Source organism: Pteropus medius, unplaced genomic scaffold (assembly GCF_902729225.1).
Source record: "Pteropus medius unplaced genomic scaffold, Ma_sr-lr_union100, whole genome shotgun sequence".
NCBI classification, from domain to species: Eukaryota; Metazoa; Chordata; class Mammalia; order Chiroptera; family Pteropodidae; genus Pteropus; species Pteropus medius.
In genome coordinates this window covers 1,029,091-1,054,385 of record NW_024353905.1, presented here as the reverse complement: position 1 = coordinate 1,054,385, position 25,295 = coordinate 1,029,091, and the positions used below count along the sequence as shown (strand labels likewise).

The following is a 25,295-nucleotide window of genomic DNA, read 5'->3' as shown; positions in this document are numbered from 1 at the left end:
TTAATTTACATTCATAATTCTTTAGTTTTTACAGAGATTTAAATGTATCATATAAAATATAAGAACCATGCAGCTATCCCCTCCAGGCTTTAAGCTATAATTGTTATATTTATTATACCTACATATATCATAAACAATACAGTGAAATGTTATAAATTTGACCTTACATAAACATATGCATATTTCAAGAAATTAAGAGAAAAATTTTTTAATTTTTATGAGGCCCAGTTTTTCATTTTTTTGTATTGATTCTGTCTCTGATAAGAAGTCTTAACTCTTCGCTTAGCCTTAGAGCTTAGAGATTTTATTCTAGTTTTTTTTTTTAATTGAAATACGTATAAATGGTAAAATGATTACCAAAATAAGTTTAGTTAACATCCATCACCACACAGTTACAATTTTATTTTTAGGATGAGAATTTTTAAGGTTCCCTCTCTTAGCAACTTTCAAATATACAATACAGTATTGTTAACCATAGTCACCATGTTGTATATTACATCCTCTTAACTTTTCTTAAAACTAGAAATTTGTAATTTTTTTTCTGGCTTTATTGAAATATAATAGACAATTAGTTGCTTGTATTTACGTTGTACAATTCATTGAGTATTTTTCAATTATAGTTGGCATACAGTAATATATTAGTTTCAGTTGTACAGCACAGTGATTAGATATCTAGATAACACAAAGTGACCACCCCACTAAATCTAGTATACCTCTTCATCCTTACATATTTATTACATTATTAACTATGTTCTTTATGCTACACTTTATATCTCCATGTCTATTTTGTAAGTATACATTTGTACTTCTTAATCTCTTTGCCCTTTTCGCCATCCCCCCAGCCCCACTCCTATCTAGTAGCTCTCAAAATATTCTCTGCATTTATGTTTATTTCTGTTTTCATTGTTGTTGTTGCTGATTTTGTTCTTTAGATTCCACATGTATGTGAAGTCATGCGATATTTGTCTTTATCTGACTTATTTCATTCAGCGCAATACCCTCTAGGTCCATCAAGGCCATATCTTTTGCTACAAATTTCATTAATCCTACATATAAATGTGGGAAGAATTGATGTCTTTATTATGTTGAGTCTTTCAGTACATGAACACAGAGTGTCTCTCCATTTCTTTAGGTCTTCTTTGATTGTTTTTATTAGTTAAGTTTATCCCTAAGTATTTAATTTTTATGGGAGGGATTGTAAAATGGTATTGTTTTTTAATTTCAGTTCCCACATGTTCATTGTTAATACATAGAAATGCAGTTGATTTTTTTTTTTTTTGTATATGTGTATCTTGTATCCTATGACCTTGCTGAAGTTATTTGGTCTAGGAGGGTTTTGTTGTTGTTGTTTTTTATAGAATCCTTGGGACTTCTTTTATGTAGACAATTATGTAATCTCCAAAATAGAAAAAGTTTAATTTCTTTCTAATCTGTATACCATTTAATTCTTATTTTCTTTTTATTGTGATAGTTAGAATTTCGAGTACTTTGTAGAATAAGAGTGGCGAGAATGAATATACTTACTTTGTTTCCAGACTTAGGGGAAAACATATCTTTCACCATTAGATATGATATATAAGTTATAGATTTTTCATACATGCTCTTTATCAAATTGAGGTAGTGCCCCACTGTTCCTGAATCCCCAAGAAAATACCCTTTCCGCATTAGTTAATGTGATTTTTATTTCACCTATTGATATAGTGGGTTATATTGATTGATTTTGAATGTTGAAATGGCCTTGCATCCTTGGAATAAACCAATTTCGTCATAATGTATAATTCTGTGTACACATTGTTGGATTCAGTTTACTAATATTTTGTTGAAGAGTTTTTAAATCTTCAGTTTAAGAGAGATATTATTAGTCTGTAGTTCAGTTCTTCTGTATCTTTTCTAATTATCTGTCTAGAGATTCTACCAGTTGCTGAGAGTGGGTGTTGAAGTTCCTAACTATAATTGTGGATTTATGTATTTCTCCTTTTAGGTCAGTTGTATTTTTCCCATTTGCTTTAAACGTCTCTTGTTTTGTGCATCCACATTTAGGATGCTGTGTCTTCTTGGTAGATTGAGCTTTTTATCATTATATTGTGTCCCTCTTTATCCCTAGTGCTTTTCTTTGAAGTCTAAAATATCTGGTACTATATATCTACCCTTGCTTTCTTTTGATTAATGTTAGCATATTTTTTTCTATCCTTCTGCTTTTAGCCTATTTATCTCATTTTGTTTGCAGTGAGTTTCTTGTAGAAAGCATATAGTTGTTTTTTTAATCCCTTCTGCCTGTGTCTCCCTTTTAATTGGTATATTTAGACCATTTATATTTAAAATAATTATTGCTATCTTAGGACTTAAATTTGCCATTTTAGTATTTGCTTTTTGTTTCTTTCCTATGCTTATCTTTCCTCTGTTTCTCTTTTCTTACCTTCCTGTGAGCTACTTCCAGTTTTTGTTAGGATTCCTTCTTGTTTTATTTATACTCTTTTGACTATGTTATGCTGTTTAGTTTACTTAGTGATTGCTCTTGATATAACTTATACTCTGCTGGTATAGTTTACCACTTTAAGTTAAGTATTAAAATCTTACTTCCATTTGTCCCTTTACTCTTCCTACTTTTTAAATATAGTTGTCTCAAGTATTTCCTCTACATGCATTATGCACCACTGTAGATATTGTTGTAAAATTTTCCTTAACCATCAAATATTATTTAAGAAACTTATAAGGAGAATAGTCTACTATATTTTACCCTTATCTTTACCCATTGCAATGTTTTTCTTTCCTTTCTGAAATTCCAAGCCTTGTATTATTTCCTTTCTCTTTGGAAAGCTTCCTTTAGTCATTCTTTAGGGATAAATCTGCTAGTGACAAATTCTAGTCGTTTTCTTATGTCTGAGTATATCTTTTATTCCTTTTTCACTTTCAAATATATATTTTGCTGGATGTAGAATTCATAGTTAACAGCTGTTTTCTTTCAGCATTTGAAAAATATTTTGTTGCTTTCTTCTGGCCTCCATGTTTTCAGATAAGAAATTTGCTATCTTTCAAATTGGTGTTTCCCTATTAGTAATGTGTTGTTAATTACTAGTTGCTGTTAAAATGTAGTTTTCAGAAGTTTAATTATGATGTATTCTTGGCATGGATTTCTTTGGGTTTATCCTTTTTGAAGTTTGCTCAGATTCATGAATCTGTTTTATGTCTTTAGTCAAATTTGGAGGATTTTCAGCCATTATTTCCTTGAATATTTTTTTCTGCTCCACGTTCTTTTGTCTTCAGTATTTTTCTATTGCTCCCCAGGTTCAGAGGCCCTGTTCATTTTCTTTGTCTCTTTTCTTTCTGTTGTTCAAACTGAGTAAAAAAAAATATTAATTTGTCCTCAAGTTCACTGATTCTATTTTCTGTCATTTCCAGTCTACTATTTAGTCCACCCAATTAGTTTTTTATTTAGTTTATTTTTCAGTTCAATAATTTCTATATGGTTTTTTATAAGTTTATTTTTTCCTGAGGTTTTCTATTTTTTCATTTGTTTTCAGAGAAATTATTACTCACTGAGGCTCTTTTTCTGATAGTTTCTGTAAAATCTTGTCAGATAATTCCAGCATCTGATTCATCTTGGTATTGGTGTGAGTTGATTTCCTTTCCTCATTTTAGTTGTGATTTTTCTTGTTCTTAATATGATAAGTGACTTTTATTTTTTTAATTGTGTACTGGACATTTTGGATATAATGATTAGAGACTTGTTCATATTTAAACCTTCTATTTCAGCAGATGGTTGCCCTGTTTAGTCTGTAGATTCTAGCCTACTTTTGTGGGCTCTAGTTCCACTGATAATTTAGTTTTCTGATAATTTAGATTTAGCTCTTATAATGTTATTCTGGTCTGCTTTGTCTTCTGACTTTGGCTAAATTGCTGGGTCTCTGTTGGTGCTACCTGCAAGACTGGAAAGTATTTCTCTAGTCTGTCAAGTGATAGATTTGGGGGGTGAGGGATGCCCATCAGTAACCCCTGAAGAGCTGATGACAGAGAGGTAGAGTGAATTTCTGGGTGTGTGTGTGTGTGTGTGTGTGTGTGTGCGTGTGTGTGTTTTAATGCTGAGGTGAGGGTAGAGGGATCTTCAGCTCAAATAGCAAGCTGTGTTTATATTTTGTGTCTTTGTCCCCAGTAAAACTGAAAATTTTGTGCAGCAGCCATATGTACCTGATTTATCTCTGTATTCCTAGCACCTACCACAGTGCTTGACACAAATAGTTGCTTGTTAACATGTTTGTTGAATAAATTCATAAATAAGAATTGCTGTAGATATTTCTATCAGCCTACTTTCAATGTGAGAAGGATTCTTTGTTGATGTTTATCATTCTTGGTGCCTAATCAGGACTTCCAAATTGATAATGAACTTGATTGGTGGGCAGCTTAAGATCTGTTCTTACTTCTCTATTTTATTTCTCCATGTGGCAGTAGACTGCAGCATGTAAGAGAAAGGAAGTGAATCAGTTCAAATGTGCTAATTGTGCTTTTGATTGTTTTATCCAATAATATGAGAAACCACTTATTCTGGTTTTTATCTACTGCTGAGGTCAGCATTTTTTACCTTCTGTTGTGTGATGTGTTAGTATTAATGTATTAGTACTTTTGGTGGTTTGAGATTGGTTCCTTTTCAGTTGACATTGTGGTCTAATCAAACATCCATTTAGATGGTTTCATTTTAAGGCTCTGGAGAGAAATATTAAACATCAGTATTTTTCTGCGCAGTTGCATCCCTACTCAGTACAGTGTTTGAATATCACTTTGATTCTCTGCTACAGCATTTGCATTATTACTTCTTTTTAAAAATATTTTCTAATTACTTTAATTACATAGGTAATATGCCAATATATACTCCTGGTATTAAATTTAAAACAATGCAGAGAAATCTCATTTGACCCCTCCTCTCTCTGTGTCCTTTTCCCTTCTGTTATCAGTTTGGTGTTTGTCTTTCCAGATCTTTTTCAGTGTAGTTACATACATAGATATGTACCCTTAAACCATACTATATTGTTTTCTGGTTTGGTTTTTGTCTTTAAGTACATAAAAGAGATTCTACTCTATGTGTCATTTTGTATTTTTTTTTATTCAGTTGCATATCCTGGAAATATATGTTATTACAAAGAAATATATTTGATTTTATTTAATCGCCCCATAGTATTCATTAGTAAGACTACACTGCAGTTTATTTAGCTGTTCCTCCTGCTGATGGACATTTTGTCTGTTTCCAGTTTTTCAGTGTTTTAACTAATGTTACAATGAACAAAGTAGATCATGCTAGAGATGCTGGGGCAAAATTACTGGGGCATAAGTTCTACACATTTTTTAATTTTTTTTATTACCAAATTGCATTCTCAAGGGACTAGGCCAATTTAAATTCTCATCAGCCAGTAGTATAATCTTACTGTCAATATTTGATAATTCAGATGTTTTGATAGGCTTATGAGTAAAAAATATATATTGTTTTAATTTGCATTTCCTGAGTATAGAGATGATGAACATATTTTCATATATTTATTTATTTTTAACTTTTTATTTTGAAATGATTTTAAACTCACATGGAGGCTACCAAAATAGTATAGTGAATTCCTGTGTACCCTTCACTCATCTTTCCCCAATATTAACACCTTATATCACCATAGTACAATCATTATCACCAGGAAATTGACAGTGGTGCAATACCATTCAATAAACTACAAACCTTATTTGGATTTCACCAGTTTTCACATGCATTCTCTTGTTTTGTGTGTGTCTAGTTCTATGAATTTATTTCATGTATAAATTTATATAATAGTCACCACAATCAGGATACAGAATGGTTCTCACCCAAAAAAACTCCTTTAAACTATACATTTATAGTTACACCCTCCCCCACCTCTAACTCTTGGCAATCACTGATCTGTTCACCATCACATTAATTGTGTCCTTTGAGAATGTTATATAAATGGAATCATACAATATGTAACCTTTTGAAATTGACTTGAGGTTCATTCGAGTTGTTATATGTATCAGTAGTTGCTTGCTTTTTATTATCGAATAGTATTCTGTTGTTTGGTTATAACATAGTTTGTTTACTTCTTCATACTTTTATTGAATATTCATTTTCTTTGCAAATGCCATTCATATTCATATTCTTTGCCCACTTGTCTGTTGAGGTCTTCCTCTTTTTCTCTTTGATTACACATTCTGATACTAATCCTTTGTTAAGTATATCATAATTACTTTCTCCCAGTGTGTCCTTAATTTGCTTATGGTCTCCATTGGCACGCAGAAACATTTATTATTTATAAGGTCAAATCTATTCGTGTCTTGCTTAGGAAGGCTCATGAGCATAAAATATTCTTCTGTATTTTCTTCTGATACTTTAAAATATTTTGTCTTTGTTTAGCTCTATATATTATTTGGATTTTGTGATTTTGTAAACTGTGTGAGGTAGAGACCTAATTGTGTTTTTCAAAATTAATAGACATTTGTTCCAACACATTTATTAAACAGTCCATCATTTCCACATTGATTTGAAATGCTATTTCTATCATATCTGAAGTTACTATACAAACTTGGCTCATTTCTCAGTTATATTTTGTTCCTTTGACCTTTATCTATGCTTATACCAATACTCCAGTGTTTTAATTACTTTATAAGAAGTTAAAATGTTTTGCTTTGATTTCCTCTTAAATAAAAATTACTTTAAATGACTATTAATTTAGAATTGGATAGATTTTTATTGTTAATTTCTATGTTTATGTCATTATAGTCACACTATACTTTCTACTTCTGGAATTTGATTTTTTTTCTGCTTTATTTGCTAAAGATTTTGATTTTCTCTTCTAGGAGGAACATTCCAAGTTCTCTATATATTTATTATATCATACTTCTTAATTATAATACTCGAATTCTTGATAGCCTTACTTTTTTATCCAATTATTCTTTTACTTTCCAAGGAGAATGTGTTGAAGTATCCTATTATAATGGTGGACTTCTCCATTTCTTCTTTTTGTAAGTCCTTAATGCCTGAATTCTGAGTTTCTGGATACTGAAAGGATTTTCCTGTATTTGTTGCCAGAATTCATTTGGCAGAGTACCTGACCTGAACTGATGAGACTAGTGATAGTTTTTTTTTTCTCTTTTTAAAGGCAGATGCATTCTTTTATATTAAGAATGCATAATCGCTATGCATAAGAATCCACTGTAGAACATGATTGAATATTGCTAAAATATTTCGTTAGTTAACCTGCATTCTTGAGTTAAAATATTTATAATGAAATCTTTATGGTATATGCAAGGATATCAAAACTAATACAAGGGATGCGCATATACCCATCATCCAACTTAAATAAAAGTTATCAGTGCATCTGTAGTACCCTGATTACATGTGTTTTTTTTCATGATTTAAAAGTTCATGTAAATGGAATCCTAGCATATGCATTCTTCTGCAATTAAGAAAAATCAACATCATTTATGAGATTCATCCATGTCGATATATTTAGCTCTAGTTCATTCATTTTTCCTTTCTCCCATTGACATACAGTTCAGTTCTTTCCATTAATTTGCTTATTCCCGTATGCTCAGCCCATTCCTTTGAGATAGAGTGTGTATTATTAATTTTATGGCTGTTAAATCTCCCATATTTAGTCATTTTTTTGGTTGTTGCTTAATATTTAAAATGAAGGTCTGATTTATCAACATGTGTAGCTGATTTGGGCTTTCTGAAAGTGTGTAAGCTTTGTGACTTTTAAATTAACAATACCTTACCTCATATCTTGAGAATGCCTGCAGTAGCAATGAGCTCTTTTGCAGTTAGTTGTACTGTGTGGGATGTTTAAAGGGAGTTCCAGAAGTCTCTCAGATTCTTCATTTTTAACTGCTCTCCAAAGACTTCTTCTAAATATATTAATATTCTTTTTAATACCAAAAGAAAAAAATTCTGATTCAGGATCGAATCTAGGATAACTGGTTACATTTTCTTGTTATGCTTCCTTAATATTTTCTATTCTGGAACATTTTTTTAGCCTTTCTTCATCTTCCATGACTTTGACATTTTTGATGAGTATAGGTCAGTTATTTTGTAAAAAATCATTAAAAACGGGTTGGTCTGATGTTTCTACATGATTAGATTTGGGTTATGCATTTTTGGTAGGAATACTATAAAAGTGATGTTGGATTATTTTGAGTGCATCATATCAGGAGGTACATAGTCTCCATTGTCTTAGTGGTGATATTAATTTTGATCACTGGGTTAAGGTGGTGTCTACCAGGTTTTACCACTGAAAAGTGATTATTTTTCACTTTGTAGTTGAGTAATTTGTGGAGAGTTACTTTGAGACTATGTTTATCATAAAACTTTTACCCATAATTTTGGCAGCCATTGAAGATTCTTGACTGTAACAATTATTATATGGTGATTGCCAAATGATGATTTTCAAATCCTATATTTATTATTTGTATTAGAGCTTTCCATTCTTCCCCACTTATTAATTTATTTAAATAACATTAGAGATTTTATTTTATGGCTTATAATTCATCAGTATCATTATTTATTTTGATGGCACCAACTATCTCAGATTTGGCTAGTTGGATCCTCTTCAAGCATATTCCTTTGTTCTTTAAACTTGTCCCCATCATTCTTTGAACTTATCTTTACACAACAAGATGTTCTAGGCCTATCCCATTCCTCTCTGCCCCAGCGTTACAATCAGTCATATCTCAATGAGCCCTAGTTGAGAAGGTTTGTTTTAATGGAGATACAACCTCATATTTATAAGAGGAATGACTTAGAAGTAAGGGAAAAATTAGTGAGATAGAAGAGAGAAAGGAGAATTTACTGGAGTGATATCCTTGAGAAGATGAGAGGAGATAAAGTTGACGGGTTGGCCTTAGCATAGACATTCAGACAGGTTTTCCATAATATTATGGGCAAGGCAGAGAATGTGGGCACAAATGCTATTAGGTGAGCAGACATAGTAGTGGAAGCTTGTGGAAATTCTCTTCTTGTTGCTTTTTTATTTTCTCATTGAAATAGATGCAAGGTCAATATCTGAGTATGAGTTTGGGCGTGGGAGTAGGTATTAAAAGTTTGAGGAAAGAGGCAAGAGTATAAAGTAGTTTTCTAGGAGAATTGTAGAATGAATGGTAGAAGGCTGCCAGGCCACATTAAGTACCTACTTGAAGTTAATTGTTTTAAAGACTTAATCTCTTTGTTGAGTTTGTTCTTCTTCTGAGCTTTGGTGTTTCCACAGTTTTTGTTTCCCTATGAATGTAATTTATTGATTTCTGTTCATTTGGAGATTCTCTACCATATATGGTCTGTGAATGGCTATCTTTTTTAGTTTTTCTTGGATGTTATGACTTTGTTCTTTTAAAAAACATTGTTTCTGTTGCTTTATAGAGTATTAGAGTAGATGTATATGTTCCTTGTTATCATACTGATTGTTTCTTAGAATTTTTTTCCTGCATGAATAATGTGTATATTAACATTATAAAGGAAAGGTGACTTAGTGATTTTTGTTGCAAACATTTAGCATTGACAACAAGGAGCAGGGGTTTGGTTCAAGGTTTTGCTGATATTGTTTTTAGAAGCAGTGACAGGATTGGCCACATTTCAGACTTTGAATGCATCAGGAGCCAATAAAATGTTATGTATTAATTGTTTTCACAGGTAGATCTACATATTAGCATATCTGAGTTATGTATTTGTAAGATTGCTTTGGAAATTGTGGTTTTTATTAGCATTTCTTATTTTACTACTGTTTCGTGGCTGATCTCAGTGAAATAATTTTCAGCTCCTCTTTATTAGTAAAGCAATATATTTATAATTCAGTCTTGGTAATTTTAATACTAGCTATCGTATATTTAAGACCCAGATAGATAGCAACTGACGATACCAGTGCCTTTGAGATATTTACTTCATCTCTGGTTACATTTCTGTTATACTGCTTTCAAGACAATGCAGAAACTGTATGAAGAATGGACTTTATGTATATAATGCTGATGTTAATTTGCAAAAGATTCTCCATGTTCAGTTTGTTGAGAAACATCCATGAGCCTACTGTGTGTGAATATGATTAAAATAGTCAACAAGTTTATTCTGGTAGAGACAGTATTATTATGTGACCAATTTCTGAGGCATTCTATAGGAATAAATCTTATAGTTAGGGAGCTGACATTGAGGACCAAGCTGCATCATCTCATTTAATCTTCACTGTAGCCTCCTCTATAAGGTTGTTAATTCCATTAAATGAAAATGTTTGTGTAAAAATTGAGAACTAATGTTATGTCTGGTTTCTCCATTTATGTAAAAATGCTATTTAGCAGGATAATGTATTTATGGGAAATTAATTGAAGGGAAATTGGTCTAAATTGTAGTTGTGTTTGCTGAATATTGTAAAAAAATGTTCCCAAAAGGCACTTGTTGCTTAGTATCTTCATAATGTCCAAACTGGTAATGATAAGGATATTAGTCATTTGGTTTGATTTGCAGCAACATTATTCCGCCATCTCCCTTTTGTAATATGAATTAGTTAAAGCATTGAGGATGTTAAAGGAATGGGAACCTTCCTGGTTGATCTCATTCTCCAGGAAGGAACCAACATCTAAAATAGCAGCTCAGCTGAAGTCTTCAATTTGGGAGGTTGATGGAATGCAATGAGACTGATTATCTGTGGATTACTATTATGAGGTATTTAAAGAAAAAGGCAAACTATTGTTTTTTGGGGGATAGCAATTATGAAATGTATTTTTTAATTTTATCATACTATACATGTTACATTTTCAGTTTTTATGTGTATATTCAGTTTTGAAATACAGTTTTAATAATTTGGGCTTAATACGGATTACTGGTTTTAGTATACAGCATCAGTTTTTATACCACAACTTTCTTATTATTGATTCTTAAATTTTGCTAAGAGCCTCTGTAGTTTGGAAAACAGCTTTGTGTAACTTTACAAGGTTACTTTGGTGTGCTGTTTTTGATTCTTTGGGTATCCGAAACAGACCTTTCCATTTATATCCACAAATGAATATAATTTGGATGTATAGAAAAATATCAGGTTACAACTTTTTCTTCTACAAGATATTTTGTTCTGTTGACTTCTAGTTAATGCTACAGAAGAGAAGCCTAAAGCCAGTCAGATTTTTGGTTCCTTTTTCCTCCTAAGTGCTTATAGGTGGTGTTCTTTATCCTCATAAGTGAAATATTTAGTGTACATCTTTTATATGCCTTAGTATGGATATTTTATTTCCTCTTATGAAAATAGCTTTTAAAAATGACTTTTTTATAAATACTTTTTAAAAATTACAGAAAGGTATAAAGAAAGTTAAAATGATCTGTTATCCCACTTTTTGGAAATAAAACCTTTCAAGTTTTCCAGACAATTTTCTATGCATACATGTACACAAACACATTTTTACTGTTTATTTGATCAGAATTGCATCATACCAACTTTTTAAAAAATTTTTTCTTTATTAAAATATATAAGGCATATATACATTAAAGTACCCTAATCTCAAATGTGCAGCTCGATGAGTTTTCATATATGTATGCCTTCATGAAATGCAAATGAAGATATAGAACATTTCCAGCTCCCTGGAAGGTTCTCTGAGATTGATCCACATTGCCACATATATCAATATTTTTTTCCTCTTCCACATCCTCTTCCCCTTCCACATCCTCTTCCCCTTCCACTTCCTTTCCCATCCCTTCTCTTCGTTTCGTTTCTTGCCTGCCTGCATGTCTGCCTTTCTGCTGTGAGTTGTTTCATTGTAGAATATACCACAATTCAGTTATCCATTCTCCTGTTGATGTACATTAAGATTGGCTCTTATGAATAAAGCCTCTGTGAATGTTATGTGATTTTTTGGTGGACACGTGTGCTCATTTCTCTTGGGAATTGTACCTGGGATCGGGATTGCTGGGTCACAGGATAAAGGTATATTTAGTTATACTAAATATTGCCAGATAGTTTTACAAACCAGTTTTGCCAAAATACATTTCCACCAGCAATGAATGAGAGTTCCAGTTACTCCATATCCTTATCAACACTTAGTATTGTTGATCTTTTAAATTTTAGTCATTCTGGTGGATGTGATGGGGTATATATTGTGGTTTTAACTTTCATTTCTCTGATAAGTAATGATATTGAGCATCTTGACATGTAATTATTAGAGATTCAAATATATTTTGTGAAGTGCCTGGTCATATCTTTTTTATTGGGTTGTTTGTCCTTTTCTTTCATCTGCTTTAATCTTGAACAGTTTTTTGGCCTTTTTTAGCTTTTCTTGACATTGTTGAAAAGCAAAGGCCATTTTTTTGTAGAATGCTCCTCAATTTGGGTTTTTCTGAAGTTTCCTCATGATCAGATTCAAATCATGCACTTTTGGCAGGAATACCATGTAAGTGGCATTGTATTCTTATTAAGAGGCACGTCACTTTGTCTCCATGTTGGTGATGTTAGCTTTTACTTAGTTCAAGTAGGGCCTGCAAGACTTCTCTGCTATAAAGTTTCCATTTTTCCCTTTATAATTTACAAAGGGAATATGGGGATATATTTTGAGACTGTGTAAATATCCCTCTCCTCTTCAAAACTTTCACCTACTAATTTTAGTATCTATTGATTATATTCTAACTTCATCATTCTTCCTTTTATTTATTAGTTGGCCCTTCTCCCTTATGTATATAGTATGGATTGGTGGATATACATAATAATGCAAATATAGTAAAATGCTGTAGACCATGGGTGGTGGATATATGGGTTTTCATTGAACACTTATTCAACTTTTCTGTCAGAAAAAAATGCCTATCTTGTAGGCTTATTAAGATTAGAAGAGATATATGTGAAAAATACCTAGCATTTAATAAGTGCTCAATAAAGAGTAGTTGTTAAAAAGCACATAATGTGAGAGACATGTTTTATAATGTTGGTAATACAATAAGGCAGTTTATGAAATGTTTAAAAATACTTTCCAGTTTTACTGGTCTCCTTCACTCCAGAATAACTGAATAAGAATCTCTGGAATGTTGTACATGAGCTTGGATTTTTTTTTGAATTTTTTTTCTTTCTTTTTATTTCATCCCTTTTCTCTTTCTCCATTTCTCTTCTTCCCTCAAGATTATAAAGTACATCCAGGGCTGAGAACACTGATGTAAGAAAGGGAAATAATGGTGACTTGAGAAAGAAGGATTAAGAGCTAACAGAGACTAACATGAAAGCCCCTATGGTGTGCTCAAGGGGTTTCTGCTCTTCACTGTTCTTTGGAGTCATTTATCTATTCATTCGTTTTCTTTTACTGACTCAATTTTTGCCTCCATTACTTACAGCCTCAGCTTCCTCATTGGTGAAATGAAGGTAACAATGGCTACCACTTAGACTTATTGTAAGGTTTGAATTTAGTTAAATGATGTATATAAATTGCTTAGCACTTAATAAATAATAAATAGTGGTTATTTTGTTGCTATAATAAAAATAAAAACAATACTAAAAATGAGAACATTATAATAGTAAAAGACGTTGAGCAGCTAGCTATTTCTGTTTCAAGTATTGGTTTGGCCCTGGAAATATTGTGATAAATCTTACAGATGTGATCTCTTCCCTCCAAGAGCTCACAGTGTCATGAATGAGAAAGATCTAGAAACAAGTTCAAGACAGAGTTTTAAGTACCAAGATAGAGGGGAGAGAATGGTGTGGGCCATGGAATCCAGGCCTAGTTTTGCTTCTCATTTTGGCCTTGTTATCAGTCTGTAAGAGTTCAGAGATACTTTAGTTTTATTGTACTTTGCTAGCAAATTATCAAGGTTTCAGATATCCAGATATCAAGGCTCGTTAGGAAAAGGAATTGGTGCCTGTCTTTCATTTGGATTTGAAGGTGCGGGGTCAAGAAGAGATGAGCACAGCATACCATTTCCTGCCTTCTATTTTCCACCTCCAATCTAGTCAACCCAAACAGAGATTTTTTTCCTGGATAAATTAGATTAGCTTGTAATTATAGATTAGGTAGTTAGCTCTTCAATGTAGTCATTGTTTAAACATTGAGAGCAAATACTTTGGCAGAGAGATTTCTTTTTTTGTACATGCAAGATTCAAGAAAATGCAGCCAACATAATAAATTATTGTATTAAAGAAATTTTAAAAGAATTATGGTGAGTCCTAGCAAGACAGAGAAGTAACATGGTGTCCTGATGCATAAATCTGGAGGTAAAGCCTACGTATTAAGGAAAGAGAAACAAAACATAATTGTTATGACAACAATCTGGAATTATATTTTATATCCCCCTTGTAATTATTAACAGGATTATTAATGCTACTCTGTGTTGGCCCTCAGAATCATGGCTGATGATTTGGTTCATCTGCCTTTTTATGCGATAGTTCTTAATCAAATTCTGTCTTGATATTTCTATTTTTATAAATGTATTTCAAATTTAGTGAAATATTTCATTTTTACTTTTATCTAAAACTACTATAATGTTGTGCATTGAAATAATGGGGACCTGCCCTGAGATTACCAGATTTGAGGATTGATAAATCTGTACAAAGTTGAATATATTTTTTCTTATTAACAAAGCAAGAAGAATATAGATAAGCTTGTTTAATACTTTGATGTGTATTCTTCCAGACCATTTTATATGCTTATACATGCATATAATTTTATTATAACCATGCTGTACATATTCTTTTTATAATCTTTTTTCACTTATAACATCTTATATATTTCAGCACATTTTTAAAAGCTGCATAATATCCTTTAGTATGGATGTATCATTATTTATTTAATGGAGCAAGTAAAGAAAACACATGTCTAATTTTTTTGCTATTTGAAACTATATTCCATGTTGTGAGGAACATTGTTGTAGCTAAATTTTTGTAAACACTCTTAATTATTTCCTTGGGATAAATTTCTAGAAATGGAATTGCTAGGCATTTTTAAGACTTGTCAAATTACTCTTCAGGAAGGTCTATACAGTTTATCATCACACCACTGGTTTATGAAAGTATCTATTTTCCTATACATTTAGTATTTGCTATCCTTTGAAACTTTTAACTTATAAAATGTATGTAGTAACAGTATAAAAAGTAAGAAAAATCAGCTAGAATGCTATTCCCTTAACATGGCAGTGATTATAATATTTGTTATAGTATTCAAGGTTTTTGTTATATGCATAAGTGGTTGTAAATATATATGCAGTTTTTGTTTGCTGCTTTTTTCATTCATTGTTAAGTAAATTTCTCTGCCTTTACTTGGTCTTCATGATTCATTTTCAGTGGTCACCAAAATACAGTAGGTATTCGTATTTACCTAACTCTTCTCTTATTCCTGGACAGCTATCTTGCTACCCATTTTTATTATGTATAACATCACATATTTTAAAAACACAGAGATAGCTACCATTTATTATGAACAAATTTTATACTATGTTCTTTTTTCTTCCTTTGTATTATTTTCTTTCAGATTGATGTCCAGTATTGGTAATATTGGATCACAGACATTTTTATGGCACAGCCTTTCTTTTATGTCATCATTTCTTATTTCTTTATTTCATCAAACATTTATTGGAAGTCTAATATGTGTTAGGCACTGTGCTAAGAGGCACTGAGTATATAAAGATAAATCATACAGAGTCCTTAATGTTAGACATTAAATATATTTGATAAAGAGGGACATGATAAAAGACATTACTGCATGACAGTACATTGAGTGGTTGGTTGGTTTCTCTGTCCACCTACCCATCCATCTACCATTAATCCACACATGATTTTCCCTCTAAAGCATGGGAGAGTTAGTTGCAGACATGATGCCCTTTTACTCCTAAATATTTCTATATATGAACAAGGACATTTTCTTAACTACGATGCAGTGACTAAATCCAGGGAATTTGATGTGAATATACTATTTTTTAACCTGTCGTCCATGTTAAAATTTCACAGTTGTCCAAGTAATTTCCTTAATGGCAGTTTACCCTCCATGATCCAAGATCTCCTTTAATCTAGAACAGTTTCTCAGCCTTTTGTTATCTTTCATAGCATTGATATTTTTGAAGAATAAAGGTCAGTTATTTTGTAGAATGTTCTTCAATTTGAGTTTGTTTGAGTTTCTTCTTTTTCAGATTCAAAGCATGCATTTTTGTCAGGAATACCATGTAAGCGATACTGTGTTATTTGCACATTGTATCATATTAGGAGGCATGTGATGTCAATTTGTCCCAATATTGCTGAGGTTAAATTTGATTACTTGGTTAAAGTGGGGCTTGCCAAGTTCTATTGTAAAGAGAACTTTTTTTTTGCTTTTGTAATTAATAAGTAATCTATGGGGAGATATTTTGAAACTATGTAAATATTCTGTTCCTCATCCAACTTTTACCCCCTAGTTTTGTCATCCATTGATGATTTTCTAACTTCATCATTCCTTATATTTATTACTTGACTTTGTACTATAAGAGCTTTCCTTTATTTATTTGTTTGAATCAGTATGACCTCATAGATTCTTATTTTATTAAGTGAGTTATATCCTATTACTATAATTATTTATTTTGATGTACAAATCGTCCCACATTTGGGCAGTGGGAACCCCTTCAAGCTGGCTTTTGTGTGCTTTTGATATGTTCTTACCATTCTTCAAGCAGTTCTTTACTTTTTGGCATAGCAAGATGATCCGGGCTTACCTTATACTTTCCTTGTCCCAGCGCTGGAACTGGCCATTTCTCCAAGGAACCTTCATCCCTTTTAGTTTAGAAATCAAGATATGAGCTAAGGTACATGTTCTTTAAAGAGTCCCCAAGGTGATTTTGCTGGTCTGTCTGGAACCCACTGTAATAGAGACTAAATGAACAGGACCGAAGCGGAGTTGAAATAGTCTAGGGAGAGGAAGGAGCATAAGTAGAGTCACAGTATATGGAAAAGTCCAACTCATTCAGAGGAGCTACAGTTCAGTGTGGCTTCAAGCAGAGAAGAGGCTAGAGAATGAGGTAGGGACCATTTCACTGAGGACTTTATTTGCCATCCAGAAGAATTTAACCTTATAGAAGATGAGCCATCATAGGGTGTTTAAACTGGGTAGGGAAGTGATCGATTTTGGTAGATTGGCCTTTTAAGGTCACCAGTGGCAGTGCATATGATGGATTAGATAAATGTTTAAAATTGTTTTCCAACAGGGTTGGCATTTGCCTTCTTAGAGGGCTTAAACTTTTCTCCTAGAAATCAGTATTGCCCCTGCTGGATACTAACACCTCAAAAGGGTAGCTGGCAGTAATTTTGTGAAAAGAGAGTGAGAGGGAGCAAGACTACACAATATGTTAAAGCTTGAATCATCAATTTATCTTGTTTGTGTAATGGCAGCAACTCTTCCTTTTAGTAATAGTTTTACAATCACGACTGGAAGTTGAATGTCAGTGTTTTCCATTGAAACATTACACAAACAAAAGTATATAAAACAATGCTGCCTTTTCTTAATGAAAAATCTTGGTGAATATGAGTACTTTTACATTTTATTTTTCTTTATCTTTGGTAGTAAAGTCAGCAATAGGATTGATATAGATATTCAATAGTATAGACATTCTACCTGGTTCACAAGGCCCAAAACATGAAATGTAACAAGTATGTTTTCTGAAATAATACCAGTTTGCATCTTTAGCTTGTAGTTTGCTGTTATCATAACAAGTTTTATTTCTGTACTATTTACAGCCTGTATCCCAGCCAGTTGGAGTTGAACAGCAAGCAGCTCTTCTAAAACCAGATTTGGTTCGAAGGTACGTATCTTTCAAATTAATACCACGAAAATAGTAAGGGTATGTTGAAGTATTTGCATTCATCAGGGACTTAGTGTGTCTTGACTAGAGAAGCTTCTGTGTATATTTAAAAAAAATAATAGGTATCATTTTTACTTTTTGTTTTAATGAAGATCATATGGATTGTGAAATTATTGACCATTTTCTTGTTCTCATTATAACATTCTGTTCCTAAGAAAAGCTTATAAGGGTTAAAAAAGAAAATAAATAGTATAATTTAGAATAAAATTATAGATAATCTAAAGAAATAAATTATAACTAGATATATAATTATAATTTATTTAGTATTTGTAAACTAATATTTTTCTCTGTTCAGATTAGGTAATTCCTATTGTTCTGTTTTCAAGTTCACTGTATATTTCCTTTGTCCTGTTCTTCTGCTATTGTGCCCATTCAATGAGTTGTTTATTTCCATGATTGTGCGTTTACTTCTATAATTTCCATTTGGTTCTTTTTTAAATATCTTCTGTTTTTTATGAGATTTTTTTTTCATTTGCTTCAAGATTATTTGTAATTGCTCATTGAACATTTTGATGATGGCTGCTTTAAAATCCTTATCAGGCCTTTTGAGCCATGCTTCTCTTGCTCAGGCCCGCTTCCACATCTGGAAGTGTACTTGCCCTTCTAATAAAACATTTCTTTTCTACTGTAAAAAAAAAAATCCTTATCAGTTAATTCCAATATCAGATTCATCCTGTTGTTGACATCTGTTGATTGTCTTTTCGCATTCAAATTGTTGTTTTCCTGGGTTTTGGTATAACAAGGAATTTTCATTCGTCTCCTGGACAATTTGAATCTTATGTTAGGAGACTCGGGATCCTATTTTAATATTCTGTTTTATCAGGCAGTACACCCTGTTCTAATGACAGTTTAGTTTTCAGAGTCCTCGTAGAACGATTCAGGTTTGCTTGGTTCACCTCATACCACTGAGCCCCACCGCTGGATAGAGGTGTTAGAGAGTACTTCTCTAGGCCTGGTACCTTAGGCCAGCTCTCCAGGCCACACACATACTGTTGGTGGCACTCCTGCCAACATCAACAGGAGAGGGAAGGGCTCACTTGAACCACCTTCTGCTGCTAGGTTGGGGGTCAGGAGACCACTGGGATTGGGCTGCCTTTGCCTTTGAGTCAGAAGTTGGGAGACACTAAGCCTGGACTGCCTTCTGTCATGGGGTGGGTAATCGGGAGACATCAAGCTGCTATGTTTTCTCTTAAGTCCTGGGAAATCCCTAGTCAGTCTTCCCTCATCTTTTTATCCTTCAGTGCCCTCCTATGATTGTCTACTGTATTATTTCTAGACTTTTTTAGTACAAGGAGAGAAACACGGAGAGTTGAGTTTCTGCTGTCTTGTCCCAAACCTAAACTAGTGTTTTAACATAACTCCGCAATGTGAATGATGTAGAATTATGTCCTTTTTATCCTCTGAAAGTGTTACTTGTCACTACTATTTCTTTGTGTATTAAAAAAGTAAGATCAGTAATAATGCATCTTCTACCACTTGTATTTATGCAAAATCTTTTTGCACATGGACATAGAATATAATTTAGGAATTATTTTTATCTCTTCTTATATATCTTAATACAGATAATTTATGAGTAGATTTTAGGAGGACTTTACCTAAAAATTATTTTAAAATATATCTGTTTGGTGCTTACAGATTTTCTCATTTAAGTTTCAAATATGTTTATTGGAATTTTTGTATTTATTGAAATATTTTCAAATTTATTAAAGAAACTGAAAATTGCCCTTGACACAGATAAACTGAAAGTCTCCTATTTCATAACGATATTGATTTGAACCTGCAAAATACAACTAGTTAGATTGATAAAGTTGAACCTTTTTCACATCATTCATTTTCATTTTTTTACCAAAATTATGATGTAGTTGATTGATCGATTGATTGGTTAATGTGGAGGTATAACTGACATACAACCTTATATCAGTTTCAGTATACAACATAATAATTCCATATTTGTATATATTGTGAAATGATCACCACAATAAGTCTAGTTAACATCCATCACCTTACATAGTTGCAGAATTTTTTTCTTGTGATGAAAACCTTTAAGATCTACTCTCTTAGCAACTTTGGAATATACAATACAGTTTTATTAACTATAGTCACCATGCTGTACATTACATCCCCATGACTTATTTATTTTATAACTGGCAGTTTGTACCTTTTGACACCTTTCACCCATTTTGCCTACCTCTTACATCCCACTCCCTGCTTCTGGCAACCACCAATCTATTCTTTGTATCCGGGAGCCTGGGTTTTTTTGTTTGTTTGACTTCTTAGATTCTATATATAAGTTAGATTATATGGTATTTGTCTGTCTTTTCCTAAATTATTTCACTTAGCTTAATGCCCTCAAAGTCTACCCATGTGTGGCAAATGCCAAGATTTCATTATTTTTATGGCTGAATTATATTCAATTGTAGAATATATACCACATTTTCTTTATCTTATTTTCATTTCATGTTCTGCCTCCTGCACTATTCCTGTCTCCCACACCTGATCTCTCTATCCTCTATTGAGTTCATTATATAAAAAGGTATATTTTGAATGAGGATTGGTTTCTAGACGTTTTATTTGAGTATATTAATAAACCCCAAAACAAGAAAGATAAAATTGATCGAGAGCTCGTTTTGATAAAAGGTTCCAGAGACCTATCACTGACAGTGTATTTTTTTTAAATTTGCCTTACTGTGCAAAGATGTGTGCCATATAAATACAATGTGATCTCAGTTTTTCATAACTTTTTGAAATAGCTTTATTGTGATTTAATTCACATACCGTTAAATTCACCCATTTAAAGTGTATGATTCAATGGCTTTTAGTATATTCATAGAGCTGTGCAGTCATAACTTTTTTAAAGATATTGTACTAATTTATTGTCCTTAAATTAATTATTTATGATTTTAGAATTGGGCATTTTTCTTAGAATTTTACCTTCAAGATGGAATAATTCTAGCCATGAAAAGATTTCAGATGTTAACTCAGATTGGGTTAAATATTGGGCTTTGAGAATAACAGAATAATGTCTGTTCTGAGAAGTTGAATAGAAGTTGCTTTTGTGTTTTGAATTACTAGTTTGCATCATGATGTGGCAGCTGTGAAGGAAAACATCAATACCCCTGATAACCCAAGTGGAAATGGCAAACAAGATCGAATCAAACAGAGAAGAGCTTCTTGTCCTCGACCAGAGAAGGGGACTAAATTCCAGCTTACTGTCCTTCAGGTCAGTTTGTAAAATGGTCTGCTTAAGAGTGTGTGTAGAGGTCCGGGGTTGCAGGTAAGGGCAGTGTTATTACAGAGGTAGGGTATTGTGAAACTCTCTAAATTTTCTTTTCTTACATTAATTTTTTTTTTCTGATAAGAGTCTTATGTATTAAATGTTAAACTTAGGAAGTATAGGGAAAATATAAGGAAGAAAATTAAATTAACTTGTACTTTCAGAGATAGATAGTTCCTATTACTGTTTTAGTTTGTTTCATCTCTTTTTTTCTGTATGTATGTGTAGCATTTTACATTAAGATTGTAATAGTACTAGTAGTAGTGAAATTTTATTTTATTTTATTTTTTTGGAGGTAATGGATATATTTATTATCTTGATTCCGGTGATGATACGTATATGTCCAAACACATCAAATCGTATACATTAAATATGTGCTATTTTTATATACCAATAACACCTCAGTAAAAACTTAAAAAATAAATACCACACACCTAAGTCAAATTTTCCTCACCAAAAATGTAATTCACAGGGATATAATTAAGTCTGTTGGTGGATGAAGTGTTCAAGGTTATTCTGTTTAATCTAAATCTTAAAACCTGAACATGAATAATTCGTGAAGAGGGAATTTTAGTAAAAGGAGTAGTATGAAAAAATATATAGATACTAGAACATGAGATGTCATCAGAAATAATCAGTAATAATACTAAAAAGATAAGCTAGCTATCTTTTGAGTCATCTCAAATGCCAAATATAACTCTGATTGTTGCCCACCCAACAACAGTATCCCATGATCTTTTATTCATGCTTACATGCCTACCTTCAACTATTAACGATGAAAGTATTAGAATTTCTCTTTCCCAACTTTCCTTGAACCCACAACAGGGAATGTGATTCTATGCTGGACAATAGTTTCTGAGAAGAAATTTTCTATAAGGCTTATGGGAAAGTTTATTTTTTAAACACAAAAAAATTATTTCTAGGCATGTATGTCAAAAAACTTTTTTTTTGATGATGTATCAGTAACTTTTTTTTTACATTGTACTATTCAATGAGTTTTTTCAATTATAGTTGGCATACAATACTATATTAGTTTCAGTTGTACAGCATAATGACTAGAGATCTATATAACTCACAGAGTGATCACCCCACTAAATCTAGTACCCCTCTTCCCACGATATATTTATTACAACATTATTAACTGTGTACCTTATGCTATACTTTATATCTCCATGTCTATCTTATAAATATCCATTTGTATTTCTTAATCCCTTTGCCCTTTTTTGCCATCCCCCCCAGCCCCACTCCCATCTAGTAACCCTCAAAATATTCTCTGTATCTATGTTTATTTCCGTTTCCGTTGTTGTCGTTTATTATTTTGTTCTTTAGATTCCACATGTGTGTGAAATCATGCGATATTTGTCTTTCTCTATCTGACCCTCTAAGTCCATCAAGGCAATATCTTCTTCCATCCCCTTCCTTTTAGTCTGTGTGTGTCTTTTAATCTGAAATGAATCTCTTGTAGGCAGCATATGTAGGAGTCTTGTTTTCTTATCCATTTAGCTTCTCTATCTTTTGGTTGGCACATTTAATTCTTTTCCATTTGAGGTACTTATTGGTAGGAATGTACTTATTACTATTCTTTATTTCTGTTTTTGATACATTTTTTTTCTTCTTAAAGAAGTCCCTCCAACATTTCTTGTAATACTGGCTTGGTGGTGATAAATTCCTTTCGCTTCCTTTTGTCTGGGAAGCTCTTTATCTGTCTTTTGACTTGAAACGATCTCTTTGCTGGCTAAAGTATTTTTGGTTGTAGATCCTGGGTTTTCATCACTTTGAATATTTTGTACCAAGCCCTGCTGTCCTGCATAGTTTCTTTTGAGAAATCAGCTTCTAGTCTTTTGGGCGCTCCCTTGTGGTTTGCTCACTACTTTTCTCTTGCTGCTTTTAAGATTCTCTCTTTGTATTTAACCTTTGGTATTTTAATTATGCTCTGTCTTGGTGTGGGCCTCTTTGAATTCATCGTTTTTGGGACTCTCTGAGCTTCCTGGGGTTGCATGTCTATTTCCTTAACCAGGTGAAGGAAGTTTTCCGTCATTATTTCTTAAAATAGCTCTTCAACTTCTTGTTCTCTCTCTTCGGGTACCCTGTGACACGGATGTTTTTACATTTAATTTCATCCTATAGGATCCTTAAATTATTATTATAGTCTTGGCTTTCTTCTTGCCATTCTTATTGGATGCCCTTGGCTTCCCCATCCTCTATATTGGTGGTTAGATCCTCTTCTTCATCCACTCTGTTGATTCCCTCCAATATACTCTTTATCTCGGGTAATGTATTTTTCATTTCTGACTGGTTCTCCTTTATAAATTCCAGTTTTATGTTTTTTATCTCTTTGTTAAAGTTCTCACTGAGTTCATCTACACTTCCCCTGAGTTCATTGAGCATCTTTGTAGCCAGTGTTTTGAACTCTGCATCTGTTTGATTGCTTGACTCCATTATTCCTGGATCTTTGTTCTGTTCTCTCATATGGTTTCTGTTTCTTTGTCTTCAAATTTTGGCTGCCTTTCTGTGTCTGTTTCTATGTACTAAGCAAAGCTCCTAAGTCTTCCAGTCTTATTAGCTTTGTGTAATAGGTGTCCAGTGGCACAGTCCGGAGAGGGGTTCAGCTGCAGGTCAAGTTTGGCCCCAGCCTGTGCCCCTCTGGGGCCACTTGTTAAAACGGAGCAAGCAATCCACAGCTGCTGTGTGCTTATAGTTGCCTCAAGAGGCCATGCCAGAAACCAAGGCCAGCTGCCAGCAGTGTCAGTCTTGGAGTTGGCTCATCAAAGAGCGCCGGACTCACAGAGGACACAACTGGATGTGGCTTGGGTGGGGCCTTGAGTTGGGGGAGGCGAGGTTTCAGGGAATCCTTTGGGCGGAGCAACCTCTGTTATTCCGTTTGATGACATCTTGGCTATGGCGGCGCTGTGTCCGCGCACTGGTATGGGGGAGGGCTCAACAGGGAACAATGGATACCACGGGCACTTCTGTCTCGAGCAAGTTTTGCCTCGGCCCTCACTCCTACAATGTCTCCCTGTAAGTCCCTAGTGACCCCTGCATGCAGCCTAATCGGCACTGGTGCTCAGAGTGAGCAGGTCTGTCACCCGGAAAATGCGCTCACGGACACAGCCTCTTTAAGAGGCATCTGCCGCTGCTGCAGCCCCTGTCTCACTCAACCGCTTGGGACCAGGCAGCCCTATGTCCTTGCCCCGTCCTACCTTCTGCCGTTGCAGGGTGATTTCTTGGATTTTTTCCTAGTTGTATGGCTTGTTCATCCCAGGCAATCTTTCCTTGCTGCTGCTCCTTGTTTCTGTCACAACTTTGATTTGGTCGCCAGAGGGATGAACAGAGCCTCTATCATCTATGTCATTTTTTTTCCTATAACTTTTTTTTTTTGCTTTTTTTATAGAAGTTGCATTCCCTCTTCTTCCCCACAGTATCACATTTGTAACTTATGTATTTATTGCCGAGTAATTTGAGCCCTATATTTATCATAGAATGGTTTAGACAGTATTTCACCAAGGGAAAAACAATCTTTTAAGATTCTGAAGGATTTAAGCCATTTTTCCATGTGTTGTATGTGAGCTCATCTAAATGTTTCCTGTACCATTTGCAAAGAGAAGACAATGATTGACTCTTAAACTGGTGGTGAAATGTTTATGCCCAGGTGTCAACCTCTGGAGACAACATGGTGGAGTGCCAACTGGAGACACACAATAACAAGATGGTCACCTTCAAGTTCGATGTTGATGGTGATGCACCAGAGGATATTGCAGACTATATGGTAAGTACAATAAAACCAAATGATTTTTTTCCTTTAGTGTTTTTGTCTCTTTTTTCCCTCTAAGTCTCCCCCCATTTATTCAGAGCCATCTTTTTTTTAGGTTACTGTTAGTTTTTAAAATTTGTACAGAGCTAAATTGATTATGATAAAGAAGTCACTGCACCTCCTCTAGTTTCAGTATATATATCTGCAAAATATGAGGAGGTTTAATTAAAAGATGATCTAGGTCAGTGGTTCTTATCCCTGGCTGCATGTTAAAATCACCTGAAGAAACTTTTTAAAAACACTTCCCTGGGCCCCTAATTAAAGCGGAATCTTTGGAGGTGAGGCCTAAGCATCAATAGTTTGTAAAGTTCCCCAATTAATTCTAATTTGTTAGCTACTGATATAAAGTCTTACATATGGGTGTTTAAGTAATGTTCATCATCTCATTTAGTTTTCATATTTTTTTGAAT

At 33.2% G+C, this 25,295-nt stretch overlaps 1 protein-coding gene across 1 annotated transcript in view; it reads left to right on the top strand.

The window, feature by feature from the left end:
* WNK3 (WNK lysine deficient protein kinase 3) overlaps positions 1 to 25,295 on the top strand; it is a 146,921-nt gene that overhangs the window by 75,204 nt on the left and 46,422 nt on the right. The window contains exons 11-13 of the mRNA XM_039851421.1: positions 17,676 to 17,740; positions 20,873 to 21,020; positions 24,724 to 24,840. Of these exons, the coding sequence (XP_039707355.1) occupies positions 17,676 to 17,740; positions 20,873 to 21,020; positions 24,724 to 24,840 (330 nt within the window). The remainder of the gene's footprint in view (positions 1 to 17,675; positions 17,741 to 20,872; positions 21,021 to 24,723; positions 24,841 to 25,295) is intronic.